This window comes from Salmo salar, chromosome 09 (assembly GCF_965601325.2).
Source record: "Salmo salar chromosome 09, fSalSal1, whole genome shotgun sequence".
Classification (NCBI taxonomy): domain Eukaryota; kingdom Metazoa; phylum Chordata; class Actinopteri; order Salmoniformes; family Salmonidae; genus Salmo; species Salmo salar.
This window is the reverse complement of record NC_138299.1, coordinates 25273758-25291581: the sequence shown is the minus strand read 5'-3', so window position 1 is coordinate 25291581 and position 17824 is coordinate 25273758. Positions and strand designations below refer to the sequence as shown.

The window sequence follows — 17824 nt, the reverse complement described above, 5'->3', positions numbered from 1 at the left end:
AATGCAGCCCCATCGATGAGAATGGGGGCGTGCTCGGTCCTCTTTTTCCTGTAGTCCACAATCATCTCCTTTGTCTTGATCACGTTGAGGGAGAGGTTGTTGTCCTGGCACCACACGGCCAGGTCTCTGACCTCCTCCCTATAGGCTGTCTTCCCGGTTATCAGGCCTACCACTGTTGTGTCATCAGCAAACTTGATGATGGTATTGGAGTCGTGCCTGGCCGTGTAGTCATTAATGAACAGGGAGTACAGGAGGGGACTGAGCACGCACCCCTAAGGGGCCCCTGTGTTGAGGATCAGCGTGGCGGATGTGTTGTTACCTACCCTTACCACCTGGGGCGGCCCGTCAGGAAGTCCTGGATCCAGTTGCAGAGGAAGGTGTTTAGTCCCAGGATCCTTGGCTTATTGATGAGCATTGAGGGCACAACGGTGTTGAATGCTGAGCTATAGTCAATGAATAGCATTCTCACATCGGTGTTCCTTTTGTCCTTGTGGGAAAGGGCAGTGCAGAGTGCGATATAGATTGCATCATCTGTGGATCTGTTGGGGCGGTATGCAAATTGGAGTGGGTCTCGGGTTTCTGGGACAATGGTGTTGATGTGAGCAATGACATGCCTTTCAAAGCACTTCATGGCTACAGACGTGAGTGCTTCGGGTCGGTAGTCATTTAGGCAGGTCACCTTGGCGTTCTTGGGTACAGGCACTATGGTTGTCTGCTTAAAACATGTTGCTATTACAGAGTCGGACAGGGAGAGGTTGAAAATGTCAGTGAAGACACTTGCCAGTTAGTCAGCGCATGCTCGCAGTACACGTCCTGGTAATCTGTCTGGCCCTGTGGCCTTGTGAATGTAGACCTGTTTAAAGGTCTTACTCACATCGGCTGCGGAGAGCGTGATCACGCAGTCTTCCGGAACAGCTGGTGCTCTCATGCATGTTTCAGTGTTATTTGCCACGAAGAGAGCATAGAAGTAGTTTAGCTCGTCTGGTCGGCTCATGTCACTGGGCTGTGCTTCCCTTTGTAGTCTGTAATGGTTTGCAAGCCCTGCCACATCTGACGAGTGTCAGTATGATTTGATCTTAGTCCTGTATTGATGCTTTGCCTGTTTGAAGGTTCTTCGGAGGGCATAGCTGGATTTCTTATAAGCTTCCGGTTTAGAGTCCCACTCCTTGAATGCACTTATTGATGAAGCCAGTGACTTGTGTACTCCTCAATGTCATCGGAGGAATCCCCAAACATATTCCTGTCTGTGCTAGCAAAACAGTCCTTTTGCTTAGCATCTGCTTCATCTGACCACATTTTTATTGATCGAGTCACTGGTGCTTCCTGCTTAAATTTTTGCTTGTAAGGAGGAATGAGGAGGATAGAATTATGGTCAGATTTGCCAAATGGAGGGCGAGGGAGAGCTTGGTATGCTTCTGTGTGTGGAGTAAAGGTGGTCCAGAGTTTTTTTCTCTCTGGTTGCACATTTAACATGCTGATAGAAATTTTGTAAAACGGATTTAAGTTTCCCTGCATTAAAGTCCCTGGCTTCTAGGAGCGCTGCCTCTGGGTGAGCGTTTTCTTGTTTGCTTATGGCAGAATACAGCTCATTCATTTCTGTCTTAGTGCCAGCCTCTGACAGTGGTGGTATGTAAACCTGCTATGAAAAATACAGATGAAAACTCTAGGTAGATAGTGTGGTCTACAGCTTATCATGAGATACTCTACCTCAGGAGAGGAATAGCTCGAGACATCCTTAGATATCGTGCACCAGCTGTTATTTACAAAAATACATAGTCCGCCGCCCCTTGTCTTACCAGACGCCGCTGTTCTGTCCTGCCAGTGTAGCGTATAACCAGCCAGCTGTATGTTGAGTGTCGTCGTTCAACCACGACTCCGTGATGCATAAGATATTACAGTTTTGAATGTCCCGTTGGTAGTTTAATCTTCCGCGTAGGTCATCTATTTTATTGTCCAAAGATTGCACGTTTGCTAGCATAATGGAAGGAAGTGGGGGTTTATTCGATGGCCTACGAATTCTCAGAAGGCAGCCCACCCTCTAGCCCCTTTTTCTCCGCCTCCTCTTCACGTAAATCACAGGGATCTGAGCCTGTTCCCGAGAAAAAAGTATATCGTTCGCGTCGGGCTCGTCAGACTCGTTAAAGGAAAAAAAGGATTCTGCCAGTCCGTGATGAGTAATTGCAGTCCTGATGTCCAGAAGTTCTTTCAGTCATAAGAGACGGTAGCGGCAACATTATATACAAAATAAGTAAAAAAATAAGTTACAAACAACGCAAATAAACACAATCGGTTGGGGGCAGGTAAAACATCTGCCTTCTTCTCCAGCTCCATTTTAAGCAATGTACACTGTGCAAATACATAAATCATTTTTCTCATTACAGGTTAGGCACAGGTATGTTCCAGAATATGGGAGCAGGAAAAAAACACTTCCCTGTGGAACACGTAGTGCAGTACTGTATGGCCATAAATGTACCAGACATGACTAGCCAGCACAAGGTGTTCTGTTCAACTGCAGCACACTAGGTAGGTAAAGACTATAGAGCCCTTACTGTGTTTATCTACTGAGCATGTCTTAGATTAACTTGATGTCATTGGTAAAATATTGACAAGTAACCGAACTGGATTGATCATGGATATGAATGGTGTAGAGAGGCTCTGTGAGAAATGAGGTACAGCTACAATTTGCATTGTTAAGATATCAAGTACTGTAACTCCCCCTCAAAGAAGACAGAACTATGGAGTGAAGATAGAGTGTGGTCTGGGGGCAGCTGAGGTATACATAGTAAGCTGTGTCTAGGAGCCAGAGTAAACCCATCACTCAACACTGCTCGATTTTCATCCACATTGAAGTAGACCAGCGAGGGTTCAAACAACTAAAGCAGAGCAGGCTCTGGGTGGTAGAATAGCTCTGGCATCCAGATGGCTTTTCACACTGCGTCACACTCAATTTAACCTCTCGCACTCAGATAACGTTAGGGCACTGCTGCCCTCAACAGGACAATCTAGGCATTACAGCAAATATATATATTGTGTGACTGCAGTCAACTGTAAATGTAAGAATGTGTGCGTGTCTCACCAGTGTCTGAAAGCAACAGTAGAGCTGAGTGAGGTAGGGGTGGCAGCCAGCTAGTGACAGCACTCTCTTCTCTGTCATAGTGCACTCAACATCATCATCCTGCAGAATTATGTCCTTCTTCAGCACCTTAACTGCGAACACCCGCTCACTGCTGTTCAACCGAGCCAGCATCACCTGAAATAAGAATAAACCACGCACACATTAATTACCCAACTCTACACCCTCACACAGTCCCTTGTGGTATCACTCTATAGTGTATCACTATTGTCTCACCTTTCCGAAGCTGCCCTTGCCCAACACCTGGAGGAAGGTGAAGTCAGAGATACCCAGCCGTCTGGTCTGCTGCTGAGGGTTTCCACTCTCCCTCCTCACACTGAGGGCCCGCTCCTGGCCCTGCCCTCCAGGGGACTGAGGGACAACAGAGTATGTATGTACAGTTGAAGTCAGAAGTTTACATACACCTTAGCCAAATACATTTCAACTCAGTTTTTCCACACAATTCCTGACATTTAATCCTAGTAAAAATTCCCTGTGTTAGGTCAGTTACGATCACCACTTTATTTTATGAATGTGAAATGTCAGAATAATAGTAGAGAGAATGATTAATTTCAATTTTTATTTCTTTCGTCACAATCCCAGTGGGTCAGAAGTTTACATACACTCAATTAGTATTTGGTAGCATTGCCTTTAAATTGTTTAACTTGGGTCAAACATTTCAGGTAGCCTTGCACAAGCTTCCCAAAATAAGTTGGGTGAATTTTGGTCCATTCCTCCTGACAGAGCTGGTGTAACTCAGTCAGGTTTGTAGGCCTCCATGCTCGCACATGCTTTTTCAGTTCTGCCCACAAATGTTCTAATCTGATTGAGGTCAGGGCTTTGTGATGGCCACTCCAATACCTTGACTTTGTTGTCCTCAAGCCATTTTGCCACAACTTTGGAAGTATGCTTGGGGTCATTGTCCATTTGGAAGACCCATTTGCGACCAAGCTTTAACTTCCTGACTGATGTCTTGAGATGTTGCTTCAATATATCCACATACTTTTCCTGCCTGATGATGCCATCTATTTTGTGAAGTGCACCAGCCCCTCTTGCAGCAAAGCACCCCCACAACATGATGCTGCCACCCCCGTGCTTCACGGTTGGGATGGTGTTCTTCGGCTTGCAAGCCTCCCCTCCCCCTTTTTCCTCCAAACATAGCAATTGTCATTATGGCCAAACAGTTCTATTTTTGTTTCATCAGACAAGAGGACATTTCTCCAAACAGTACGATCTTTGTCCCCATGTGCAGTTGCAAACCATAGTCTGGCTTTTTTATGGCAGTTTTGGTGCAGTGGCTTCTTCCTTGCTGAGCGGCCTTTCAGGTTATGTCGATATAGGACTTGTTTTACTGTGGATATAGATACTCTTGTACCCGTTTCCTCCAGCATCTTCACAAGGTCCTTTGCTGTTGTTCTGGGATAGATTTGCACTTTTCGCACCAAAGTACGTTCATCTCTAGGAGACAGAACGCGTCTCCTTCCTGAGCGGTATGACGGCTGCGTGGTCCCATGGTGTTTATACTTGCGTACTATTGTTTGTACAGATGAATGTGGTACCTTCAGGCGTTTGGATATTGCTCCCAAGGATGAACCAGACTTGTGGAGGTCTACAATTTATTTTCTGAGGTCTTGGCTGATTTCGTTTCATTTTCCCATGATGTCAAGCAAAGAGGCACTGAGTTGCGCTGAGTTTGAAGGTAGGCCTTGAAATACATACACAGGTAAACCTCCAATTGACTCAGATGATGTCAATTAGCCTACCAGAAGCTTCTAAAGCAATGACATCATTTTCTGGAATTTTCCAAGCTGTTTAAAGGCACAGCCAACTTAGTGTATGTAAACATCTGACCCACTGGAATTGTGATGCAGTGAATTACGTATAAGTGAATTACGTATAAGTGAAATAATCTGTCTGTAAACAATTGTTGGAAAAATTACTTGTGTCATGCACAAAGTAGATGTCCTAACCGACTTGCCAAAACTATAGTTTGTTAGAAGAAATTTGTGGAGTGGTTGAAAAACAAGTTTCAATGACTCCAACATTAGTGTATATATTTACGAACGTGTGTGAATCAGTTGAGGCTGCTGAGGGGATAACGGCTCATAATAATGTCTGGAACGGTGCAAATGGAATGGCATCAAACACATGGAAACCATTTGTTTAATACCATTCCACTTACACCGGTCCAGCCATTACCACGAGCCTGTCCTCCCCAATTAAGGTGCCACCAACCTCCTGTGGTTTGTATGTGTGGGTTAACTTGGCACACTATCTCTTCCTCTCCCGCTCTCTTTTTTCATCTAGTTAGCGTACCAGTGAGTTGCGTTTGGAGAGCCCCCCAGCCTGCAGGCCCATCTCTGCCAGCTTGTTGGCCAGCTCCACACTGTTGACCCCACAGCTGGGTGCTACGTTGCCCTTACAGCGGATGTGTACGTTCATCTTACAGACTGCAGAGGACAGACACACAACAGACAGGAAGTACATGTTAATAAGCCATGAAAATGGAACACCTACCTATAAACATCTGAGAGAGCAAGAGAGCAAGAATATAAGAAATGAGAGAAAGAATCTTACTCTTGCAGTGTAGACCCTGTCTGACAAGGCCCCACAGTAGAGAACCACAGTGGTCACAGAAGGTGGGAGCCTTAAAGTTGTGGATGTTAAACTTATGGGGGACGTTGATACTGAAGCCTTGGTTGGTGGTCTGTGAATGAGAATTTATCAGCATGTCATCACATTGACCCAGTGGTATAAGGTACTTAAGTAAACAATACTTTAAAGGACTACTTAAGTAGTTTTGTGGGGGTATCTATACTTTACCATTTATGGAAACTTTTACTTTACTACATTTCTAAAGATAATAATGTACTTTTTACTCCATACATTTTCCCTGACACCCAAAAGTAGTAGATTACATTTTGACAGGAAAATGGTCCAATTCACACACTTATCAAGAGAACATCCCTGGCCATCCCTGCTGCTTGTGATCTGGCGGACTCACTAAACACAAATGCTTTGTTTGTAAATTATGTTGGAGTGTGCCCCTGGCTATTCATAATTTTTTTTAAATAAAGACATTTGTGGCGTCTGGTTTGCTTAATATAAGGAAGTTGAAATGATTCATACTTTTACATTTGATACTTGAGTATATTTTAGCAATTACATTTACTTTTGATACTTAAGTATATTTTAAACCAAATACTTTAATATTTTTACTCAAGTAGTAATTTACATTTACATGTTTTACATTTTAGTCATTTAGCAGACGCTCTTATCCAGAGCGACTTACAGCAGTGAATGCATACATTTCATTTCATACATTTTTATTTTTCTGTGCTGGCCCCCCGTGGGAATCGAACCCACAACCCTGGCGTTGCAAACACCATGCGTTGCAAACACCATGCTCTACCAACTGAGCTACAATTTACTGGGTTACTTTCACTTGAGTAATTTTCTATTAAGGTATCTTTACTTTTACTCAAGTATGACAATTGAGTACTTTTCCCACCACTGCATTGACCTCGGTTTGAATGGGGGACTGAATGTAAATACTGCATGTTATAAACCACACAGCCAGCAGGTAGCAGTGTGTCCTCAAGCAAACCATCATATGGCATCATGTCATTATGCCAGTTTGCTACAGCAGAAAAACTATCCTGCAGCAACAGGAAATGTGAATTATTATGTGGATTATAATTAATGGACATTTTAAGGGAAAATAAAGTCTGAAATTTCAAAGTGGAAATTACAAACTTCAGAAGCCTTTTTAAACCTGCATTGCAGTTCTCCTGCAACAGGGTGATCAAATTAAGAGCCTACATCTGTATTCAGTAGCTTGATGTTGTTCACCCACAACAACTCAGCACAAACAGCATCCGGGGCAGGGTCCCTGACTGACACAGTTGCTGAATAAAGATCTATTTATCATACATCTACATCTGAAGGCCATCTGACTGGATCTGTATCTATCAGCTGATGCACAATGCACCTGTAGAACAGCCTATTTTGACTCTTGAATCCCCCGGATATTCAAAATAGTGTATTTCAGGTACAGGTGCATTGTCAGAACACATTCCATTGATGAGAGAGTGATTTTTGGAATATGGAGGGGTGGGTGTTCTAGAAATGACATGACAGAGCTGTTACAGCGTTATTGTAGTGTAATAGGGGTATGGTGTTAAAGTTCAAATGGCTTGTCTCTGTATGTTGTCTCACCGGCTCCTTGACAGGCTTCTTCATGCGTGGACACACCGTGACAACCAACTGATGACATCGCTTGTGAACCACACAAGTGCATACTGGAAAACAGACAGAATGAATCAAAACAACAATCAAACCATGTCTTTCATTAAGAGAGCTGTTAAGTGTGAAAGAAACCCTGACAAAGGCATCAGCTTCCTACTGGGGATTTTAATAAATTGTTTCTGAGAAAGAGCATGTGGCTTAATTATTTGAGATAGAGGCCGGGCACTGTGAGATCATTGGGTTTTGGGTTCAGCAGCTCAATAATAAAAACAGGCCGTGTGAGAGAGAGCTCAGTCTCTGTGGCGTAGCACTGACTTCCTTTCTGAGTGGGCTGGTGGTCACAGAAATGGTGTGAATAAGAGTGAGAGAAAACAATGACTGGGGGTTTGAGCAGAAAGAAAGACCCAAGAAAGAAAGCAGTGAAAAGGAGAAAAAGGGTCACTCACCTTGGCATTGGTAACCCTGCTTCCCAAAAACACCCCTGTAACAGAAGACCTGAGTCAGGAATCATGCAAAGCATACTGTTTACATATGAATTATATTGTAATGGGCTGTTTCTATTATAAACAATCGACAATACTATCACTATGTGTAACATGTTAGATGAACTCTATGAGGTGAGGGCAGTGGAGTGTGTGTGTGGTCTTGTATTACTACCCTTGTGGGTTCCGGAAATCCCCAAAAGTCCCCACAAGGATAGCAAATCAAGGAACATTCTCCCAAAGAGGATTAGGCTTAGGGTTACAATTAGGGTTAGGAGTTAAGGTTAGTGTTAGGGAAAATGAATGGAAACCAATTTTAGGTCCCCTCAAGGATAGTAAAATATATGTTGTGTGTGTCCTTACCAGATGAACTCTTTGCAGTGGAAGCAGAAGGTGGGCTGCCGAAGGAATGTGGACATGAACTTGTGTCCGTTGACCTGGTGAATTTTGCGTTTCACGGCCCCCTGCCTCTTCCTGTTGAACTGCTTAAACACCTTCACATTCCCTGTGGCGTCATCTTAGAACATGAGTACAGAATGGGATGGGGGTCAGACAGTATTGGGATTCCAACTGCAAGCTCTGAACCTTTACACCGGATCATCGCAGCTAGCTAGCTGCTATCCGAGTGGCTACTCCTGGCTAACGTCTCTGTCCAGAAGCAAGCATCCAGTTAGCCTGGAACTAGCCTCGAGCTAGACCCATCTCCAAGCTAGCCAAAGAGGTCCTTCAGCCAATTCTTGGGCTACAATACCTATTTTTCCAATTGGCCTGGACCCTTTAACTGCCGACACGGAGCCCCGCCGATCCATCACAACTGGTCTACCGACGTAACCGTCCGAGGAGGTCTCAACAGGCTATTCTGTTACGATGTTGCCGAAGAACCATCTACTAGCTCCGGCACGCTAGCTTTTCTGAACGCTGTGTACCCTGCTCGCCTAGCGTAGTAGTGACTACCGAACAGCACCCTGACTCACCTATTGCTGATCTTTTGACCCTATGATCACTCGGCTACACAGCTGATGCCCCCTGTACTGTTTCAATAACACGGTACCTCATTTTGTTTACCTGTCGGCCCCAGCCTCGAACTCAGGTCCTGTATGTCCTAACCAATCCGCTCTGCCCATTCATCGCCATTTACCCGTTGTTGTCTTAGCTCTCCTGATCAACACCTGTGATTGCTTTATGCCTCTCTCTAATGTCAATATGCCTTGTCTACTGCTGTCTTGGCTAGTTCTTACTGTTTTATTTCACTGTAGAGCCCCCAGTCCCGCTCAAAATGCCTTAGATACAGTGGGGGGAAAAAGTATTTGATCCCCTGTTGATTTTGTACGTTTGCCCACTGACGAAGAAAGGATCAGTCTATAATTTTAATGGTAGGTTTATTTGAACAGTGAGAGACAGAATAACAACAAAAAATCCAGAAAAACGCATGTCAGAAATGTTATAAATTGATTTGCATTTTAATGAGGGAAATAAGTATTTCACCCCCTCTCAATCAGAAAGATTTCTGGCTCCCAGGTGTCTTTTATACAGGTAACAAGCTGAGATTAGGAGCACACTCTTAAAGGGAGTGCTCCTAATCTCAGTTTGTTACCTGTATAAAAGACACCTGTCCACAGAAGAAATCAATCAGATTCCAAACTCTCCCCCATGGCCAAGACCAAAGAGCTCCCCAAGGATGTCAGGGACAAGATTGTAGACCTACACAAGGCTGGAATGGGCTACAAGACCATCGCCAAGCAGCTTGGTGAGAAGGTGACAACATTTGGTGCGATTATTCGCAAATGGAAGAAACACAAAAGAACTGTCAATATCCCTCGGCCTGGGGCTCCATGCAAGATCTCACCTCGTGGGGTTGCAATGATCATGAGAACGGTGAGGAATCAGCCCAGAACTACACGGGAGGATCTTGTCAATGATCTCAAGGCAGCTGGGACCATAGTCACCAAGAAAACAATTGTTAACACACTATGCCGTGAAGGACTGAAATCCTGCAGCGCCCGCAAGGTCCCCCTGCCCAAGAATACATATACATGCCCGTCTGAAGTTTGCCAATGAACATCTGAATGATTCAGAGGACAACTGGTGAAAGTGTTGTGGTCAGATGAGACCAAAATGGAGCTCATTGGCATCAACTCAACTCGCTGTGTTTGGAGAAGGAATGCTGCCTATGACACCAAGAACACCATCTCCACCGTCAAACATGGAGGTGGAAACATTATGCTTTGGGGGTGTTTTTCTACTAAGGGGACAGGACAACTTCACCGCATCAAAGGGACGATGGACGGGGCCATGTACCGTCAAATCTTGGGTGAGAACATCCTTCCCTCAGCCAGGGCATTGAAAATAGGTCGTGAATGGGTATTCCAGCATGACAATGACCCAAAACACACGTCCAAGGCAACAAAGGAGTGGCTCAAGAAGACATTAAGGTCCTGGAGTGGCCTAGCCAGTCTCCAGACCTTAATCCCATAGAAAATCTGTGGAGGGAGCTGAAGGTTCGAGTTGCCAAACGTCAGCCTCGAAACCTTAATGACTTGGAGAAGATCTGCAAAGAGGAGTGGGACAAAATCCCTCCTGAGATGTGTGCAAACCTGGTGGCCAACTACAAGAAACATCTGACCTCTGATTGCCAACAAGGGTTTTGCCACCAAGTACTAAGTCATGTTTTGCAGAGGGGTCAAATACTTATTTCCCTCATTAAAATGCAAATCATTTTATAACATTTTTGACATGCATTTTTCTGGATTTTTTTGTTGTTATTCTGTCTCTCACTGTTCAAATAAACCTACCATTAAAATTATAGACTGATCATTTCTTTGTAAGTGGGCAAACATACAAAATCAGCAGGGGACAAAATACTTTCCCCCCCCACTGTAGCTCTTTTGTCCCACCCCACACACATGCGGAGACCTCACGTGCCTTAACTGGTGCCTCAAGAGACGAAACCTCTCTCATCGTCACTCAACGCCTAGGTTTACCTCCACTGTACTCACATCCTACTAGAGGTCGACCGACTATGATTTTTCAACGCCGATACCGATTATTGGAGGACCCCCCAAAAAAAAAAGATGCCGATTAATCGGCCGATTTTATTTATTTATAATAATGACAATTACAACAATACTGAATTAACACTTATTTTAACTTAATATAATACATCAATAAAATCAATTTAGCCTCAAATAAATAATGAAACGTTCAATTTGGTTTAAATAATGCAAAAACAAAGTGTTGGAGAAGAAAGTAAAAGTGCAATATGTGCCATGTAAAAAAGCTAACGTTTAAGTTCCTTGCTCAGAACATGAGAACATATGAAAGCTGGTGGTTCCTTTTAACATGAGTCTTCAATATTCCCAGGTAAGATGTTTTAGGTTGTATATATTATAGGAATTATAGGACTATTTCTCTCTATACGATTTGTATTTCATATACCTTTGACTATTGGATGTTCTTATAGGCACTTTAGTCTTGCCAGTGGAACAGTATAGCTTCCGTCCCTCTCCTCGCACCTACCTGGGCTTGAACCAGGAACACATCGACAACAGCCACCCTCAAAGCAGCGTTACCCACGTAGAGGAAGAGAAACAACCACTCCCAAGTCTCAGAGCGAGTGACGTTTGAAACGCTATTAGCGCACACCTGGCTAACTAGCTAGCCATTTCACATCGGTTACACCAGCCTAATCTCGGGAGTTGACAGACTTGAAGTCATAAACAGCGCAATGCTTGAAGCATTGCGAAGAGCTGCTGGCAAAACGCACGAAAGTGCTATTTTGAATGAATGCTTACGAGCCTGCTGCTGCCTACCATCGCTCAGTCAGACTGCTCTATCAAATCATAGACTTAATTATAACATAATAACACACAGAAATACGAGCCTTAGGTCATTAATATGGTCGAATCCGGAAACTATCATCTCGAAAACAAAATGTTATTCCTGTTACATTGCACAACCTTCAATGTTATGTCATAATTACGTAAAATTCTGGCAAATTAGTTCGCAACGAGCCAGGTGACCCAAACTGTTGCATATACACTGACTTTGCGTGCAATGAACGCAAAATGACACAATTTCACCTGGTTAATATTGCCTGCTAACCTGGATTTCTTTTAGCTAAATATGCAGGTTTAAAAATATATACTTGTGTATTGATTTTAAGAAAGGCATTGATGTTTATGGTTGGAGCAACGTGTACCTAAGCGATTATATGCAACGCAGGACAGGCTAGATAAACTAGTAATATCATCAACCATCAACTAGTGATTATGATTGATTGATTGTTTTTTTATAAGAGAAGTTTAAATGCTAGCTAGCAACTTACCTTAGCTTCTTACTGCATTCGCGTAACCTCGTGGAGTGCAATGTAAAGCAGGTGGTTAGAGCGTTGGACTAGTTAACCATAAGGTTGCAAGATTGAATCCCTGAGCTGACAAGGTAAAAATCTGTCGTTCTGCCCCTGAACAAGGCAGTTAACCCACCGTTCCTAGGCCGTCATTGAAAATAAGAATGTGTTCTTAACTGACTTGCCTAGTTAAATAAAGGTCTAAAAAAAATGTTTGTTATAAAAAAACAAATAAATAAATAAATAAAATAAAAATCGGCCAAATCGGCGTCCAAAAATACCGATTTCCGATTGTTATGAAAACTTGAAATCGACCCTAATTAATCGGCCATTCCGATTAATCGGTCGACCTCTACATCCTACCATACCATTGTCTGAACATTATGCCCTGAATCCATTCTACCACTCCCAGAAATCTGCTCCTTTTATTCTCTGTCCCCAACGCAATAGACGACCAGTGTTATTGGCCTTCAGCCGTACCCATATCCTACTCCTCCTCTGGTGATGTAGAGGTTAACCCAGGCCCTGTAGCCCCCAGTTCCACTCCTATTCACCAGGCACAATCTTTTGTTGTCTTCTGTAACCGTAAAAGCCTTGGTTTCATGCATGTTAACATCAGAAGCCTCCTCCCTAAGTTTGTTTTATTCACTGCTTTAGCAGACTTCGCCAACCCTGATGTCCTAGCCGTGTCTGAATCCTGGCTTAGGAAGGCCACTAAAAATTCTGAAATTTCCATCCCAAACTACAACATTTTCCGCCAAGATAGAACTGCCAAAGGGGGTGGAGTTGCAATCTACTGCAGATATAGTCTTCAGAGTTCTGTCATGCTCTCCAGGTCTGTGCCCAAACAGTTTGAGCTTCTACTTTTAAAAATCCACCTTTCAAAAAAATAAGTCTCTCACTGTTGCTGCTTGTTACAGACCCCACTCAGCCCCTAGCTGTGCCCTGGACACCATATGTGAATTATTTGCCCCTCATTTATCTTCAGACTTTATACTGTTAGGTGACTTAACCTGGGATATGCTTAACACCCCGGCCATCCTACAATCTAAACTAGATGCCCTCAATCTCACACAAATTATCAAGGAACCTACAAGGTACAACCCTAAATCCGTAAACACGGGCACCCTCATAGATATCATCCTGACCAACCTGCCCTCTAAATACACCTCTGCTGTCTTCAACCAGGATCTCAGCGATCACTGCCAAGATAGAACCATTACCGCGTCCGTAATGGGTCTGCGGTCAAACGACCACCCCTCATCACTGTCAAATGCTCCCTAAAACACTTCAGCGAGCAGGCCTTTCAAATCGACCTGGCCCGGGTATCCTGGTAGGATATTGACCTCATTCCGTCAGTAGAGGATGCCTGGTTATTCTTTAAAAGTGCTTTCCTCACCATCTTAAATAAGCATGCCCCGTTCAAAAAAATGTATAACTAAGAACAGATATAGCCCTTGGTTCACTCCAGACTTGAATGCCCTTGACCAGCACAAAAACATCCTGTGGCGTACTACATTAGCATCGTATAGCCCCCGCGATATGCAACTTTTCAGGGAAGTTAGGAACAAATATACACAGGCAGTTAGGAAAGCAAAGGCTAGCTTTTTGAAACAGAAATTTGCATCCTGTAGCATAAACTCCAAAAAGTTCTGGGACACTGTAAAGTCCATGGAGAATAAGAGCACCTCCTCCCAGCTGCCCACTGCACTGAGGCTAGGAAACACTGTCACCACCGATAAATCTACGATAATCGAGAATTTCAATAAGCATTTTTTTTACGGCTGGCCATGCTTTCCACCTGGCTACCCCTATCCCGGTGAACAGCTCTGCAACCCCCACAGCAACTTGCCCAAGCCTCCCCCATTTCTCCTTCACCCAAATCCAGATAGCTGATGTTCTGAAAGAGCTGCAAAATCTGGACCCCTACAAATCAGCTGGGCTAGACAATCTGGACCCTCTCTAAAATTTTCCGCCGCAATTGTTGCAACCCCTATTACTAGCCTGTTCAACCTCTCTTTTGTATCGTCTGAGATCCCCAAAGATTGGAAAGTTGCCACGGTCATCCCCCTCTTCAAAGGGGAGACACTCTAGACCCAAACTGTTGCAGACCTATATCTCTCCTACCCTGCCTTTCTAAATTCTTCGAAAGCCAAGTTAACAAACAGATCACCGACCATTTCGAATCCCACCGTACCTTCTCCGTTTTGCAATCTGGTTACCGAGCGGGTCATGGGTGCACCTCAGCCACACTCAAGGTCCTAAACAATATCATAACCGCCATCGATAAAAGACAATACTGTGCAGCCGTCTTCATCGACCTGGCCAAGGCTTTCGACTCTGTCAATCACTGCATTCTTATCGGCAGACTCAACAGCCATGGTTTCTCAAAAGACTGCCTCGCCTGGTTCACCAACTACTTCTCAGATAGAGTTCAGTGTGTCAAATCGGATGGCCTGTTGTCCGGACCTCTGGCAGTCTCTATGGGGGTGCCAGAGGGTTCAATTCTCGGGCCGAAACTTTTCTCTGTATACATCAATGTCGCTCTTGATGCTGGTGATTCTCTGATCCACCTCTACACAGACGACACCATTCTGTATACTTCTGGCCCTTCTTCGGACACTGTGTTAACAAAACTCCAGATGAGCTTCAATGCCATGCAACACTCCTTCTGTGGCCTCCAACTGCTCTTAAATGCAAGTAAAACTAAATGCATGCTCTTCTACCGATTGCTGCCCGCATCCGCCCGCCAGTCTAGCATCACTACTCTGGACTTAGAATATGTGGACAACTACAAATACCTAGGTGTCTGGTTAGACTGTAAACTCTCCTTCCAGACTCACATTAAACATCTCCAATCACAAATGTTATCTAGAATCGGCTTCCTATTTCGCAACAAAGCATCCTTCACTCATGCTGCCAAACATACCCTCGTAAAACTGACCATCCTACCGATCCTCGACTTTGGCGATGTCATTTACAAAATAGCCTCCAACACTCTACTCAGCAAATTGGATGTAGTCTATCACAGTGCTATCCATTTTGTCACCAAAGCCCCATATACTACCCACCACTGCGACCTGTATGCTCTCGTTGGCTGGCCCTCGCTTCATATTCGTCGCCAAACCCACTGGCTCCAGGTCATCTATAAGTCTTTGCTAGGTAAAGCCCGACCTTATTTCAGCTCACTGGTCACCATAGCACCACCCACCCATAGCATGTGCTCCAGCAGGTATATTTCACTGGTCACCCACAAAGCCAACTCCTCCTTTGGCTGCCTTTCCTTCCAGTTCTCTGCTGCCAATGACTGGAACGAATTGCAAAAATCACTGAAGCTGGAGACTTATATCTCCCTCACTAACTTTAAGCAGCTGTGAGAGCAGCTTACCGATCATTGCACCGGTACACAGCCCATCTGTAAATAGCCCACCCAACTACCTCATCCCCATATTGTTATTTATTGTTTTGCTCCTTTGCACCCCAGTATCTCTACTTGCACAATCGTCTTCTGCACATCCACCACTCCAGTGTTTAATTGCTAAATTGTAATTATTTTGCCACTATGGCCTATTTATTGCCTTACCTCCCTAATCTTACTACATTTGCACACACAGTATATAGATTTTTCAATGTTATTGACTGTACGTTTGTTTATCCCATATGTAACTCGGTGTTGTTTGTGTCGCACTGCTTTGCTTTATCTTGGCCAGGTCGAAAATGAGAACTTGTTCTCAACTTGCCTACCTGGTTAAATAAAAAGTGAAATAAAAATATTTAAAAAAATTGGTGCGTGGGTAAAAATCACCAGGGAAACCAATCCAAGACAAAAAAGCCATACTACAACCGGTGTTGTGATAAATGCGTTGATTGCTCTATAACCTGTTAGTTCACATGCCTTACCACCATGACATACAGGCCTAAGGCACGAGGCAATAAAGACACAGTGGCAGAATAAAGTCAACAACACATGTTTCATTACAAAACCGGAGAAGTCCACAAAACATATTGCATGTAGCAAACATTTACATGACCTACAGCATGGTAGAGCAAGGTAATGTTTCTGACATTTTCACACTACTAAACAACTATTTATTTAGAGCCACAGAGAGTTACCGCAAGTCGCAAAGAAAACTGGAGCTGTCTCCCCTATTCCAGCACCATTTCAATTTCAACATCTTATCACCTATGCTTAGTCTAATAGAGTGACAACTACAGTGAACAAAAATATAAACGCAACATGGAAAGTGTTGGTCCCATGTTTCATGAGCTGAAACAAAAGATCCCAGAAATGTTCAATAAGCACAAAAAGCTTATTTCTTTCAAACTGATTCTGAGGAGTATTTCTCTCCCTTCATGTTGCCTAAACGGTCTATGACTGTCACACAGTAAACACTTCGTTTTTGTTGACCTAGGCTACCTGGCTAAAATACTTGCTCGCTAACTTCCTAACTTCCTTTCATGGCCAGCTAGTTAACATTAGCATACTACAATCTAGCTACACATTGAACTTCCATCCTCTAAGGCCAGGGGCACAATGTACGAATTTATGGTTGGATCAGAATCACTGTTTTAATGATTGGCCAGTATGGAGAATTAAGTCCAAATCCCTATCTCCATCCATGGCTAATTTAGGAAAGGGACGATTTTAGCTAGCTAGCCACCGGAGAACAACACAACAACAAGTTTTTTTCTGTCAGTAATGATGATTGGCCTGTGATGGGATTGGTCTGAAGCCAAATCCAAACTGTCTTCCCTTGGAAAATGTTTTTGTTGCGCCAGGACCATTCAAAGCTGAGCTCACTCAGTTTAATAGCTGATTGGCTATTATCAAGGGATGCAAAATACTTGCTGGCTTCCCTTGCATTCAATATTACGGGCGGCAACAATGTCATACTCTTTCTGACCAGACAGCATCACATAGATACACATACTGAGACAGAGGGGCGCTGTTTTGTTCGCTAGGATGCTTTCTCCGGTGAGATACGTTCAGCCTCTTGTGAATTGAAGGAAATTTATGAAACACAGAGAGACTGCACTACCAGTCTAAAGTTTTAGAACACCTACGCATTCAAGGGTTTTTCTTTATTTTGACTATTTTCTACATTGTAGAATAATAGTGAAGACATCAAAACTATGAAATAACACACATGGAATCATATTGTAACCAAAAAAAAGTGTTTAACAAATCAAAATCTATTTTATATTTGAGATTCTTCAAATAGCCACCCTGACAGCTTTGCACATTCTTGGCATTCTCTCAACCAGCTTCACCTGGAATGCCTTTCCAACAGTCTTGAAGGAGTTTATTTTATGTTTTTTTTCTTGGTACATTTTTGGGGGAAGCCTGGCTTCCCTTGGCATCCATGAATACATGCCACTGATCATATCATGTATGGTATTATGGATGAGTGTGTGCGTGTCTATAGGTGAGTGTGTATGTCTGTGTGCGTGTGTGTCTGTCTAGAGTAATAGTTGACCTATTTTTATATTTGTGAGGTGCTAAAACCACATACGAACAGCGGAAAGTTGTATGTTTTAGAGTCCCGACACCCGTCAGAGAGACAGATGGTGGAGTACTACACTGAGAATGGTACTCAATTGTCAGCTATTGAATGATGTTTGATTTGCCACAGGAAG

The 17824-nt window shown here is 43.6% G+C and overlaps 1 protein-coding gene across 2 annotated transcripts in view; it reads right to left on the bottom strand.

Annotated features, from left to right (window-relative positions):
* The window catches only part of prkcha (protein kinase C, eta, a), a 55095-nt gene that overhangs the window by 25407 nt on the left and 11864 nt on the right, over positions 1-17824 (bottom strand). For both annotated transcript variants that reach the window (XM_014210725.3, XM_045723509.2), the window contains 7 exons: positions 8206-8359; positions 7807-7841; positions 7331-7413; positions 5690-5819; positions 5429-5562; positions 3350-3484; positions 3077-3250 (listed from right to left, as the gene is read on the bottom strand). In XM_014210725.3, the coding sequence (XP_014066200.1) occupies positions 3077-3250; positions 3350-3484; positions 5429-5562; positions 5690-5819; positions 7331-7413; positions 7807-7841; positions 8206-8359 (845 nt within the window). The remainder of the gene's footprint in view (positions 1-3076; positions 3251-3349; positions 3485-5428; positions 5563-5689; positions 5820-7330; positions 7414-7806; positions 7842-8205; positions 8360-17824) is intronic.